Here is a 13,476-nt window from a genome sequence, read left to right as displayed (position 1 = left end):
AGATGGTCTGGGTGGGTGTGACTTGTTCTTCAAGGGAGAGGGTGGCCCTGAGTTGGGCATTCTGGATGTCGGGCTGTTGGTCAGGGAGCCAGTGTCTGCCTGCTTTTGTGATTTAAGCAAATGAGTCTTTGCTTCTCTTCTATTTAAAAAATACTTTGTCTTTTAAAAAACTGTTTTAAGTACAAAAATACTATTGACACATGGGTATGTATATTTATATTACACTTTTATAGAACACTAAAAGTCACAGGTGAGGCTGATCTCCCCATTGACCTCCCCTTCTCATCCTAGTCCCCTCCCTTTGTGGCCATTTACAATTACACAGCAAACACAGGGTTTCATGACTACACGCATTTATGTGTACAACCACAGCATCCCCTGTGTGTGCCCAGTGCTGTGCCTGTGCGAAGCGCACCCCACCAAGCTCTCCCGCTCAGTGCCACACTGCGGCATCTTTTCTTGTTAGTGCATACAGAGCAAGTGCATTCTTTTAAATGACTGTATCGTGTCACCGGATAATGCAGTTTATTTAGCTCTCCCTTTGGAGAACACCTAGATTGTTTCTGGTATTTCACATTCGCCAAGGACATCTCATGCATCCCTCCTCTGCACCCATGTGTGTGTCCCTGGGAGTGCCCAGAGTGGGACTGCATGGCGTAGGGTATTGTATCCCTTTCAAGAGAGACTGTGCCTTACCATTCATAACAAGTAGGCTGAGGAATTGGTGGAGGATGCAACTGTGCCCTCCTCCTCTCACTTCCCACACTCCTCCCCCGCTTCCACTCGTCCCCTCCAGGTGGCAAACACAAGGTACGTGGCGATATCAACGTGCTCTTGTGTGGAGACCCTGGCACAGCAAAGTCGCAGTTTCTCAAGTATATTGAGAAAGTGTCCAGCCGAGCCATCTTCACCACCGGCCAGGGGGCGTCAGCTGTGGGCCTCACGGCGTATGTCCAGCGGCACCCTGTCAGCAGGGAGTGGACCTTGGAGGCTGGGGCCCTGGTTCTGGCTGACCGAGGAGTGTGTCTCATTGATGAATTTGACAAGGTGGGTCCCTGGGTCATGGAGGCTGATGGGACTCGGGGTGTGTATGTGGGATTGGGCCTTAGCGAGGGGAATGGTGTTAATGGGATGCATTGGGACCTCATTGGAGACTTAGTGGTAGGAGCACGAACCATGCTAAGGGCCGGCCATTTTAATCTTGCAGATGAACGACCAGGACAGAACCAGCATCCATGAGGCCATGGAGCAACAGAGCATCTCCATCTCGAAGGCTGGCATCGTCACCTCCCTGCAGGCTCGCTGCACCGTCATTGCTGCCGCCAACCCCATAGGTGCAGCAGGCACCCTGACTGCTGGGGCTGGGGTGGGACACAGGGAGGTCCCACCTGCTTGAATCGGGAGCCCACTGGGTCCCCAGGAGCTGATCTGAGGAAGTCACTGGACAGCAGAGGGTTCCCGTCTTCTGCATATCCTGCCAGAGTGGGGAACAGTGAAAGTGGGACCTGGGACACCTGGGTTTCCTGTCGAGTCATGTTCCTGGATCCACCTTGGATGTTCTCAGAAGGCATGGGAGGAGAGCCCAGTGCCCCACTGGCCGGGATGGAGTTGGCTGTTGGTCTCAGCAGCGAATGCTTGAAGAACCCAGGCTCTGTCACCCACTGTGTTCTTGGTTTTTCCTTCCGGGGAAGCAGTTGTGCTTTCTGTCTAAACTAGGCTGTTTTGGGCATTGCTTGGGGTAAGCTCTTTGCTGTCTCAGACAGCAGGTGCTAAGTACCCACCCATGTCTTCCTCTTCCACTGTCCTTACCCCCTTCTGCCATCAGAGCGGCCTGGGGTCGCTGAGACGGGAGGATAGGGGAATCCACCCTGATAGAGATGCTCCCCTGTGTTTTAGGAGGGCGCTACGACCCCTCGCTGACCTTCTCCGAGAACGTGGACCTCACAGAGCCCATCATCTCACGCTTCGACATCCTGTGTGTGGTGAGGGACACCGTGGACCCAGTCCAGGTACAGCTCGCATGTGCCCGGTTTCCATGCACTGTGGTTTGGGGACCTCAGGTGAGGCTTGGTGTCATACGGTGTGCCCAGCGCAGGGGACGGGCGCTGCAGGGGCCGTAACCTGTTTTCCAGGCCTGTTCCCTCAGTCTCTTCTCATGTCCAGAAGTCACCCTGATTTCTCTTTCCTTCACAGCACTCCCAACCCCCACCCGGAATAACCCACAATCCACCAAATCCTGTTGTCCCAACTTCTGAACCTGCCCACCTCCCTCGCTTCTGCCTCTGACCTGAGGCACTACCATCATCTGAATTGGCCTCCTGGCACCCACGTAGACTGTCTTCCAGCTGAAGGCATAAATCAGATCAGCCCCATCCTTAACAACTGCTCGAGGCTTTCTGCTGTCACCAGAATAGAATCCATGGTCCTCCCCTCCAGCCCGCACCCACCCTCTCTGCAGCTACCTCCTCCTCGCTCCCTTCTCTCACCTGCGCCTGCCCTTCTGTCTCTCAAAAGGGCCAAGCCTTGGGGGCTCTCTTATGCTCCTTGCTCCTGGCACATGCGCTCCCACACTGTCACGTGACTTGCATCTCAGCATTGTCATCTCAGTTCTCTGTCCATCAGGGATGAGCTTTGCAGGGCACCTTTAGCTAGAGGCATCTCCTTGGTCCCTTGATCCCATCACTCTATTTTTCTTCTGAGCATACTTTCCATAATCAATTTTTAAGACTATTTGTTTCCCCTTGTGGAGGTGGGCCCTGTGGGGACTCTGTCCCATTGTCTGGTTTGCCCCCCACACCCAGAACTGCCCTGCACATGGTCAGTGTAGTCAGTCTTGTTGAAAGAGCGTCACCCTTGTAGGGCACACATGCAGCTCTTCTCCAGCCACTGACCTCCCCAAGGTCGCGCACACCCACAGTCAGACCCACCCTCTCATGGCTTGTCTTAGGATGAGATGCTGGCCCGCTTCGTGGTGGGCAGCCACGTCAGACACCACCCCAGCAACAAGGAGGATGAGGGGCTGGCCAACGGCAGCGCCACCGAGCCCGCCATGCCCAATACATATGGTGTGGAGCCCTTGCCCCAGGAGGTCCTAAAGAAGTACATCATCTATGCCAAGGAGAGGGTCCACCCAAAGCTCAACCAGATGGACCAGGACAAGGTGGCCAAGATGTACAGTGACCTGAGGAAAGAATCTATGGTGAGAGCCCAGGAAGAGCTGGGAGGTGCGGTGCAGAGAAGGAAGTGCAGTGTGAGCCTTCTGACTGATGCAGCAGGGGCGGCAGCCGGTCAGTCCAAAAGGTGCCAGAGCAGGGAGGCATTAAAAAAAAAATGAAGGTGCCAGGCATGGTGGTTCACGCCTGTAAATCCCAGCACTTTGGGAGGCCGAGGTGGGAGGATCATGTCAGGAGTTCGAGACCAGCCTGACCAACATGGTGAAACCCAAAGAGGCAGGAGAATCACTTGAACCTGGGAGGCAGAGGTGAGCTGAGATCGCACCTCCGCACTCCAGCCTGGGTGACAGAGTGAGACCCCATCTCAAAAACAAAAAACGAAGGTTGGGTACAGTGATTCATGCCTCTAATCCCAGCACTTTGGGAGGCCAAGGCAGGAAGATTGCTTGAGGTGAGTTCAAGACCAGGCTTGGCAACATAGTGAGGCCCTTCTACAAAAAATGTTTTAAAACTTAGCTGGGCCTGGTGGTTTGTGCCTGTAGTCCCAGCTACTCAGGAGGCTAAGGAAGAAGGATCTACTTGAGCCCAGGAGTTTAAGCTACAGTGAGCTATGATGGCACCACTGCACTCTAGCCTTGGTGACAGAGTGAGACCCTGTTTCAAATAAAAATAAAAACAAAAAATGATAGGTATTAATATATACCTTAACCATTTTGTTTTAGATGAAATTTAAATGTGCATTCATTTGTCTCGGTATAGGGCTGGGGCCTTAATTGTTGACGTGCTTATTAAGTTCCATATTGACTTTGTGTAAATGTCAAGCAAATGAACAAAAGTTCTTTGGCTCATTCATAGTGGAACGGAAACTTAAAGGCAGCTTGCAAGCCATGGGAATGCCGAGTTCTTGTAGATTGCTGCCTCAGCCACACCCAATCAACACAGCAGCTTTTTAAATTTCTGCCTTTTAACTTTACCAAGTTTTTTCAGATCATTCAATTTAGTTTTCCTACAAACAACTACTTTTTTTTGCACTTACATTGCACAGGATTATTCGATATTTAGTGTGTGACAATAACCAATACAGCTTTCCACAAATATAACAGCCTCTGAGATGTATAGAAGTCAGCTGGCGGGAGCAGAACTGTGCAGGTGTGATGGTGACAGGCGGTAAGCATGCAGCGTCCACCGGCATCCTCCAGTTTCGAGGAGGGATAGGAAGTGTGCATTCACTGGGCAGCGCAGTCAAGCATTCTGCATTTCTGCTGTGGCACTGTCAGATGGGTCTTCTTGGCTCTGGGTGCTAAGAGCGCCGATGTTTTATTTTCCTTGCCCCTCTTTCCTGCCCGTAAAAGACCTGACGTGCTTCTCTCCAGGCCACAGGCAGCATCCCCATTACGGTGCGGCACATCGAGTCCATGATCCGCATGGCGGAGGCCCACGCGCGCATCCATCTCCGGGACTATGTGATCGAAGACGATGTCAACATGGCCATCCGCGTGATGCTGGAGAGCTTCATAGACACTCAGAAGTTCAGCGTCATGCGCAGCATGCGTAAGGTAGGTGTGTTCCGAGGTAGGGGCCTGACGGGCAAGAGAAGGAGGCCGGCCACACGTGGGTATCCGAGGCTCTGGCCTGGACGTGCACCCAGCAGCGGCAGCCTGTCTGACCTGGGTGCTAGCACATCAGGTAAAGGGAGTGTGGCAGGCATAGTGGGAGTGGGTGTTTGACTGAGGCTTTTTTCCTGCAGACTTTTGCCCGCTACCTTTCATTCCGGCGTGACAACAATGAGCTGTTGCTCTTCATACTGAAGCAGTTAGTGGCAGAGCAGGTGACATATCAGCGCAACCGCTTTGGGGCCCAGCAGGACACTATTGAGGTTCCTGAGAAGGACTTGGTGGATAAGGTATGGGCCCAGAAGGGAAGTGAGGGTCGGGGTTTGCTGCCTTGGGAGCTGCCAGTCCCCTGAAGGGGCTCCGTCATACTGGGTCGTGAAGTGGGTGGGCCGTTTATTGAATGCTTACAGTCTGTTGAGTCCAGTTCTGTGCCTGTAGTCTGACAGCAGGGGAGTGAGGTGAGTCTTGTTACTGCCTTCCTGTTGTACAGAGGTGGAGACAGATACAGGGCAGCCAAATAACTTGTCTCAGTTTACACGGGCAGCTTGCACAGCAGAGATTTGAAGCCCCTTAATCGGCCTCTCCACTCCTGGATATTTTCCTCCCGTAAATAGAGGTGATGGTGTCTGAAAGTGCATTGTATATGGGTGCTCTGGAAACAGCCTGTTCTCACAACACTGATGGTTCATTGGACACTTCCTCCTTGCAGGCTCGTCAGATCAACATCCACAACCTCTCTGCATTTTATGACAGTGAGCTCTTCAGGATGAACAAGTTTAGCCACGACCTGAAAAGGAAGATGATCCTGCAGCAGTTCTGAGGTCCTGCGCCATCCACAAAGATTTGGTTTGAGGCAGTCAGACTGAGTGATCAGTGCCCTCTGTGCTTTATGGGCACAAAACCAGAGCACTCGATGAACTTGGGGTGCTAGGGTCAGGGCTTGTAGCAGGATGTCTGGCTGCACCTGGCATGACTGTTCGTTTCTCCAAGCCTGCTTTGTGCTTCTCACTTTCTGGGTGGGATTCCTTGCCAGTGTTTCTTACTTGGTTGCTGAACATCTTGCCACCTCCGAGTGCTTTGTCTCCACTCAGTACCTTGGATCATAGGTGTGAGTTCAGGATGCCTGCGCATGGTTTAGGTGTTAGCCTCCTTACGTGGATGTCAGGAGAGCTGCTGCCCTCTTGGTGTGAGTTTTGTATTCAGGCTGCTTCTGCAACCTTTGGCCAGAGAGCTGGTTGAAGATGTTTGTAATCTTTTCAGTCTCCTGCAGGTTTCTGTGTCCCTCTGGTGGAAGAGGGCACAACAGTGCCAGCGCAGCAGCCTGGGCTCCTAAGTCGCAGGGATGGGATGTGAGTCATGTGGATTATCCACTCATTACCAGCTGCCATTGCTGCCTGTTTCCCCACTCTCTTATTCGTGCATTAAGTTTGGTTTCTGTAGTTTTAATTTTTAATAAAGTTGAATAAAATATAAACGCTGGTATTTGTTGGCTTCCATTCTGCTTTAATAAGTAACCTGGACTTCCTCTGAAGGCCCTTTCCACCTTCTCCCTTTAGAGTTCTGTAGGAGATAGGTTGGGTTAAAAAAGCTGTTTTGTTTGTGGATGTAGAGAAAGCAAAAATGATATGGATGTCCCCATGGAACTTGGTTTGCTGTTACTGCCTCTGTGATATCTAAGTGGAATTCATGGAAATCTTAGTTAGACATATGTATAGAAGGACTAGAGGTGGTGTAGCCCACCTCCTAATGGGGCAGTACCATCCACCACCTCACCCAGAGATGCTGATGGGCTGCCAGAGGGATTGCAGTTCCCAGATGGGGTTCTGACATCTGTCTTGTCCAAGTTTTCCCTTCTTGAACTTTTTTTTTTTTGAGGTAAGTTCTCAATCGCCCAGGCTAGAGTGCAATGGTGCAGTCATAGCTTACTGCAGCATCGACCTCCCGGGCTCAAGCAATCGTCCCGGGTAGCCTGGACTACAGGCATGCACCACTACACCTGGCTAATTTTTTTAAGTTTTTGGTGGCAATGAGGTCTCACTATGTTGCCCAGGCTGGTCTTGAACTGGGCTCAAGCGATACTCCCACCTTGGTCTACCAAAGTGCTGGGATTACAGGCCTGCGCCACCATGTTGAGCCTGGAGTGACTTTTTAAAGGAAAAGGTGCCGGCCACAGGAAAACGGGCTGAAGTATAGGGCGGGGCAAGGATTGTGGCCAGAGTCTGAGTCACACAGGACTTGTGCTCTAAGGAGGTTCTAGTCCGGCACAGCAGGCAGCCAGCAAGAGGGTGTTCAGGACAGCAGCGGTCCAGCAGTCTTGGAGAGCTGGCTGGCTACCAAATCATACTGAGAGGAGAAAGGGCGAAAGAGTGGAGACTTGGGTGATGGTGGAGATGGGGGAAAGTGGACATAGGTGTATTTTGCAGGTAGATTAGACAAGATTTAGTGATGAGTAAGATGTAGGGGTGGAGCAAAAAGGAAAAACCCTGGATGACCAGGTATGTGGCTGGGGAAATAGGTTGAAGTTTAGTAGGGAAAGCCGGGAGCTTTGTTTCAAACATGTTGGCCAGACAGGCCTTTTAGGTCTCCAAGTAGAAGTGTGAAGTCTGCAGGCAGGTTGAGTCTGGACCACTGAGCAGAGGTGTGGGCATAAGGGGCAGTCATCATAGCTGCCACAGAGGCAGGCCACTGAGGAGAGGTGTGGGCATGAGGTGCAGTCATTGCAGCTGCCACTGTGGGGCTGAGTGCCATCACCCCCAGAGTGCATAGAGAAATGATCCGGGCTGGGTACGGTGGTTTATGCCTGTAATCCCAGCACTTTGGGAGGCTGAGGTGGGTGGAGCACAAGGTCGGGAGTTCAAGACCAGCCTGGCCAACATGGTGAAACCCTGTCTCTACTAAAAAAATACAAAAATTAGTTGGGCATGGTGGTGTGTGCCTGTAATCCCAGCTACTCGGGAGGCTGGGCAGGAGAATTGCTTGAACCCAGGAGGCAGAGGGTGCAGTGAGCCGAGATTGTGCCACTGCACTCCAGTCTGGGCAACAGAGCAAGACTCCATCTCAAAAAAAAAAAAAAAAAAAAATCTGGAAGGCGACGTGACACCCATCATTTGAAACAGCAAAGGAGACAGGAGGAAAATGTGGCAGAAAAACCAGGGGAGAAGGGTGTTTGTGGAAGCCAGAAGAAGAAGAAATTTCCAGAAGATTGAGGTCAGTTGGCCAATGTAGCTGAAAGATCAGGTGAAATGACAAACCTGCCTACTACCATGTTTCATTGAATGTAAGATGCCATTGAAGATAACAATCACCATTTTATGTGCTTCTGAAGAAAAAATGTAAACATTTATAATGATGTCATCAACCTTCAGACATCCTTATTTATTTATTTAGAGACTGAGTCTTGCTCTGTCACGCAGGCTTTCTCTGTCACCCAGGAGTGCAGTGGTACAATCTCAGCTCACCGCAACCTCCACCTCCCAGGTTCAAGCAATTCTCTTGCCTCAGCCCCCTGAGTAGCTTGGATTACAGGTGTGCGCCACCATGCCCAGCTAATTTTTTTTTTTTTGTATTTTTAGTAGAGACAGGGTTTCACTATGTTGGCCAGGCTGGTCTCAAACTCCTGACCTCAAGTGATCCACCCACCTCAGCCTCCCAGAGTGCTGGGATTACAGGTGTGAGCCACCATGCCCAGCCAGACATCCTAGTTTAGATGTGCACCTTTGAAATACAAGCTTTGTGGTAATGTGGGAGTTGCTGTGGCCTCATCCAGCAGTTTCAATCCCTTGGTGACAGTGGAAGCCAGGTTGGAGTGCAGGTAGAATAAACGGGAGGTGAGGAGGTAGAAATTGCACATGGAGAAAACACATGAGAAGTTTGGCTCCGAGGAGCATGTGAAATGGGACAGCCAACAAGGTATACAGGACCACAGTGAGGCTTTTCCATTGGTGTTTACTCTAGGACTGGAAAATTAGATTTTTTTTTTTATTCTTGCGATAGAATTTATTAATGGATTAATTTGAAAGATAATTATGAGTGAAAAAACAAGATGCTGAAGGATGTGATACATATATGTAAACATTTATAATATACCGATATTACATAATGTGTGTGTGTATATATGTGTGTGTGTGTTTGTATGTTAAAGATAATATATGCCAGCGAGGTGGCTTATGCCTACAATCCTAGCACTTTGGGGGGCCAATGTGGGTGGATCGCTTGAGCCCAGCCTGGGAAACATAGTGAGACCCCATCTCCACAAAAAATACAACAGTTAGCTGGGCGTGGTGGCAAAAACCTGTAATCCCAGCTGCTCTGGGAGCTGAAGCAGGAGGATCAGTTGAGCCTGGGAGATAGAGCCTGCAGTGAGCTATGATGGTGCCCCTGCACTCCAGCCTTGGTGACAGATCAAGACCCTGTCTCAGACAAACAAAAAAACCCAAGATAAAATGTGAGCTTGGGTAATCTTGTGTTTTTTTACAGGTTGATTGAGATATAGTTTACATACCACATAATTTAAAATGTACAACTTGGCCGGGTGTGGCAGCGCACACCTGTAATCCCAGCTACTCAGGAGGCTGGGGCAGGAGAATCGCTTGAACCCAGGAGGAGGAGGTTGTAGTGAGCCAAGGTCACGCCACTGCACTCCAGCCTGGGCAACAGAGCAAGACTCCATCTCAAATATAAATAAATAAATAAATAAATTTAAAAATGTACAACTCAATGGTTTTAGCACATTTGCAGTTGTGCAAATTATCACACTTTTACATTTTCATCACTCCCCTCCTTCCCAAAAAAACCCATACCCATTAGCAGTTACTCTTCTTCCTCCCCCACCAGCCCTAGGCAACCACTAATCTGCTTTCTATTGCTAAAGATTTACCTATTCTGGACATTTCATAAAAATTGAATCATATAACATGTAGTCTTTTGTGATGGGCTTCTTTCACTTAGAATAATGTTTTCGGCCGGGGGCGGTGGCTTAAGCCTGTAATCCCAGCACTTTGGGAGGCCGAGACGGGTGGATCACGAGGTCAGGAGATCGAGACCATCCTGGCTAACCCAGTGAAACCCCGTCTCTACTAAAAAATACAAAAAACTAGCCGGGCGAGGTGGCGGGCGCCTGTAGTCCCAGCTACTCGGGAGGCTGAGGCAGGAGAATGGCGTGAACCCGGGAGGCGGAGCTTGCAGTGAGCTAAGATCCGGCCACTGCACTCCAGCCTGGGCGACAGAGTGAGACTCCGTCTCAAAAAAAAAAAAAAAAAAAAAGAATGTTTTCAAGGTTCATCCATGTCGTAGCATGTGTCAGTACTTTATTTCTTTGTATTGCTGACCAACATTCCATTGTATGGGTATGCTACGTTTTATTTATGCATTCATCAGTTGATGAGAATTTGGGTTGTTTCCACCTCTTCATTATTATGACTAATGCTGCTATGAACATTCCCATAAGGTATTTGACTAGACATATGTTTTCTATGCTCTTATTTGTGTATTAGGGTGGAATTATGAGATCATAGAGGTAACTCTTTTGAGAAACTGCCTATGTCCAAAGCAGCTGCACTGTTTTACATTCCCATCAGCAGTGCACGAGGAGGGTTCTTTCTCTACATCCTATATAACAAGTGGTCTCTCTTTTTTATTCTAGCCACCCACCTTAGTGGGATGCGAAGTGGTTTCCTTTTTTTTGAGACAGAGTCTTGCTTTGTCACCCAGGCTGGAGTGCAGTGGTGAGATCTCAGCTCACTGCAACCTCCGCCCCCTGGGTTCAAGTGATTCTCGTGCCTCAGCCTCCTGAATAGCTGGGATTACAGGCATGAGCCACCACACCTGGCTAATTTTGTATTTTTAGTAGAGATGGGGTTTCTCCATGTTGGTCAGGCTGGTCTCGAACTCCCGACCTCAGGTGATCTGCCCCCCCCTTGGCCTCCCAAAGTGCTGGGATTACAGGGCATGAACCACCGTACCCAGCCTGAGAAGTGGTTTCTTATTGTGGTTTTGATTTGCATTTATCTGATGGTTAATGAGATTGAGCACGTTTTCTTGTGCTTATTACATTTGGAGGAATGTATATTCAGATCTTTGCCCATTTTTAAAAATTGGGTTGTCTTTATTATTGACTTGTAAAAATTCTTTGTATATTCTAGATACATGATTTCCAAATGTATCTTCCCATTCTGTGAATTGCCTTCACTTAATTTTTTTTTTCTTTTTTTGAGACAGGGTCTCACTCTGTCACCGAGGCTGAAGTGCAGTGGCACAATCATAGCTCACTGCAGCCTTGAACCCCTGTGCTCAAGCCATCTTCCCACCTCAGCCTCCTATGTAACTAGGACTACAGGTGTGTACCACCATGCCTGGCTAATTTTAAAATTTTTCATAGAGATGGCCTCTTGCTTTGTTGCCCAGGTTGGTCTTAAACTCCTGGGCTCAAGTGATCCTCCCACCTCAGCCTCCCAAGTAGGTAGGATTACAGACATGAACCACCACACCCGGCTAATTTATTTATTTAGAGATGGGGATCTCACCAAGTTGCCAAAGCTGGTCTCAAACCCCTAGCCTCAAGTGATCCATCCTCCTGCCTCAGTCTCCCCCAGGTAGCAGGGATTCCAGGCGCATGCCACCATCCCCGGCAGCTTTAGAGTTTTCTTCATTTAGATCTACATATCTGGTTTGGTTTATTCCTGGTTTTTAATAATTGTTGCTGTGATTGCAATCTTTTCTCCTACTACATTTTCTAAGTAGTTATTGAGGATACACAGCAAAGCTATTGATTTCTGTATGTTATCTTGTATCCAGCAATCTTGCTGAACTCATTGGTTTTCAATTATTTTGCCAACTGATGATCTTGCATTTCCTAGATAAACCTGCAAATAATGAGTTTTACCAAGTTTTCCCCCAATACGTTCATCCCATTTCTTCTATCAGGCCTTGTTGCAGTGTCCCTTATAGAACATTCAATCATTGTGGTGGTAGTGAGGATTCTTTGGTTCCATTCACTTAAAAGAGAAAGTTACTAATGTTTCATCATTAAGTATGGTTTCACCATTAAGTACGATCATAAGGGTTTCTGGGAGATACCTTTAATGGAATTGAGGATGTTTCCTTCCATTTCTTGTTTGCTTCTAAGGTCTTTGTTTCTTTTTTTTTTTTTTTTTTTTGAGACGGAGTCTCGCTCTGTCACCCAGGCTGGGGTGCGGTGGCCGGATCTCTGCTCACTGCAAGCTCCGCCTCCCGGGTTTACGCCATTCTCCTGGCTCAGCCTCCCGAGTAGCTGGGACTACAGGCGCTCGCCACCTCGCCCGGCTAGTTTTTTGTACTTTTTAGTAGAGACGGGGTTTCACCGTGTTAGCCAGGATGGTCTCGATCTCCTGACCTCGTGATCCGCCCGTCTCGGCCTCCCAAAGTGCTGGGATTACAGGCTTGAGCCACCGCGCCCGGCCAGGTCTTTGTTTCTTTTAACAGAAAAACAAAACAAAAAACCAAAGGGATGCTCCTTTCATCCTCAGAGGAGGAAAGAAGAAGAGGGAAGCTGGGTGGACACACCCTGGATTTCTCTTTTCCAAGCCCAGCCGACAGCCACTTTTCTAGTACCCCTAACACCCATCAAATAAAAGGTGCTATATTTTGCTCATGTTCTTTCTTTTGCCTGGAACCCATTTCTTCCCTATGCTTCTCCACCCCCAACTCCTATTTTTCCTAAGTATTAATATTTAGCCTGGAAGAGTCCCATGAGATCATCTCCAATGTCTGATGCTATCCCCCTGCATAGGGGGGTGAGGATATACTTTGAAAAAGCATATTCAATATAATGATTTGTTATTTTAAAGAAATGTTTTCCTAATATGCTATATATAAAGTAACATTCCACAAAATTATGGTTGCTGTATATTTAAGCTGCAGTAATTCTAAAAGGGTAGTCAGGGCTTTTCTCTCCCTTAAAGAGGCTGAGCTTCTTTCTCACTCAGGAACTCTATCAGTGGGCTTTCCCCTCTGCCTTGTACGTTTTCTCCCAAACCCAATCTCCTGCCTAATACCCACTCATCCTTCCAGATGCCAGCCAGCTTACCTTAAATGCTGTTTCTTCAAGAAGGCAAGCATAAGGTTCCCCTCTGTGCTGTCTCCCAGCCTCTTACACTCCTTAACAGACTACCAATTGCAATCATAGGAGCATTTTGTTTTGTGTATCCATTTTGTTTTTCAGTCTGTTTTCTCTACTAGCCGAAACTATGAGGACAAGGGATGTGCCTGTTTTATTTACCACTACAGTGCTTGGCACATTAAGGATCTTCAGTTGCCAAAATGGAGCACATGTTAGAGAAGTCAGCACTGCTCTCATAATCTAAAATCCCCCAGTTGGCAAATGGGGCAAGTGGGGCCCAGAGGTGAGAAGAGATTTCCTCAAGGTCTCGAAACCAGTCTGAACCTGAGCCGGACTGCCTGGCTCTAAACTCCAGTTCTTTGCTCTCAGGTTCGCCTTCAGGGCTCGCCCAATCTAAGTACCCTGAGAAGTCTTTCCTTACCCCATGCCTCTGTCCACCCTCAGTCATTTCCCCGCGTCGTCCTCGTCCCATCAGTCCCATCTGCCGCAGTTGCCCACTCTGCTTCCCAGGGAACGGGTGACGGCTCGGGGAGACAGAAGCACCCGGGCGCGAGGTGCGAGGCCCGGGTCTGCGGGCGGCCGGGCCAAGCCCCCT

At 49.0% G+C, this 13,476-nt stretch overlaps 1 protein-coding gene and 1 long non-coding RNA gene across 2 annotated transcripts in view; one reads left to right on the top strand and one right to left on the bottom strand.

The window, feature by feature from the left end:
• MCM2 (minichromosome maintenance complex component 2) overlaps positions 1-6,260 on the top strand; it is a 23,947-nt gene extending 17,687 nt beyond the window's left edge. The window contains exons 10-16 of the mRNA XM_005571798.4: positions 797-1,047; positions 1,208-1,334; positions 1,897-2,009; positions 2,948-3,199; positions 4,547-4,729; positions 4,921-5,076; positions 5,496-6,260. Of these exons, the coding sequence (XP_005571855.2) occupies positions 797-1,047; positions 1,208-1,334; positions 1,897-2,009; positions 2,948-3,199; positions 4,547-4,729; positions 4,921-5,076; positions 5,496-5,606 (1,193 nt within the window). The 3' untranslated portion in view covers positions 5,607-6,260. The remainder of the gene's footprint in view (positions 1-796; positions 1,048-1,207; positions 1,335-1,896; positions 2,010-2,947; positions 3,200-4,546; positions 4,730-4,920; positions 5,077-5,495) is intronic.
• Positions 4,120-13,476, bottom strand: LOC141409714 (uncharacterized). Its single transcript, XR_012431596.1, has 2 exons — positions 13,303-13,476; positions 4,120-6,346 (listed from the first exon to the last, which is right to left on the bottom strand). It is a non-coding gene; the product is annotated as an uncharacterized lncRNA (long non-coding RNA).

The sequence above is a fragment of the Macaca fascicularis genome, chromosome 2, assembly GCF_037993035.2.
Source record: "Macaca fascicularis isolate 582-1 chromosome 2, T2T-MFA8v1.1".
Lineage (NCBI taxonomy): Eukaryota > Metazoa > Chordata > Mammalia > Primates > Cercopithecidae > Macaca > Macaca fascicularis.
The sequence above is the reverse complement of the archived record's forward strand: the minus strand, read 5'-3'. Positions and strand labels throughout refer to the sequence as shown.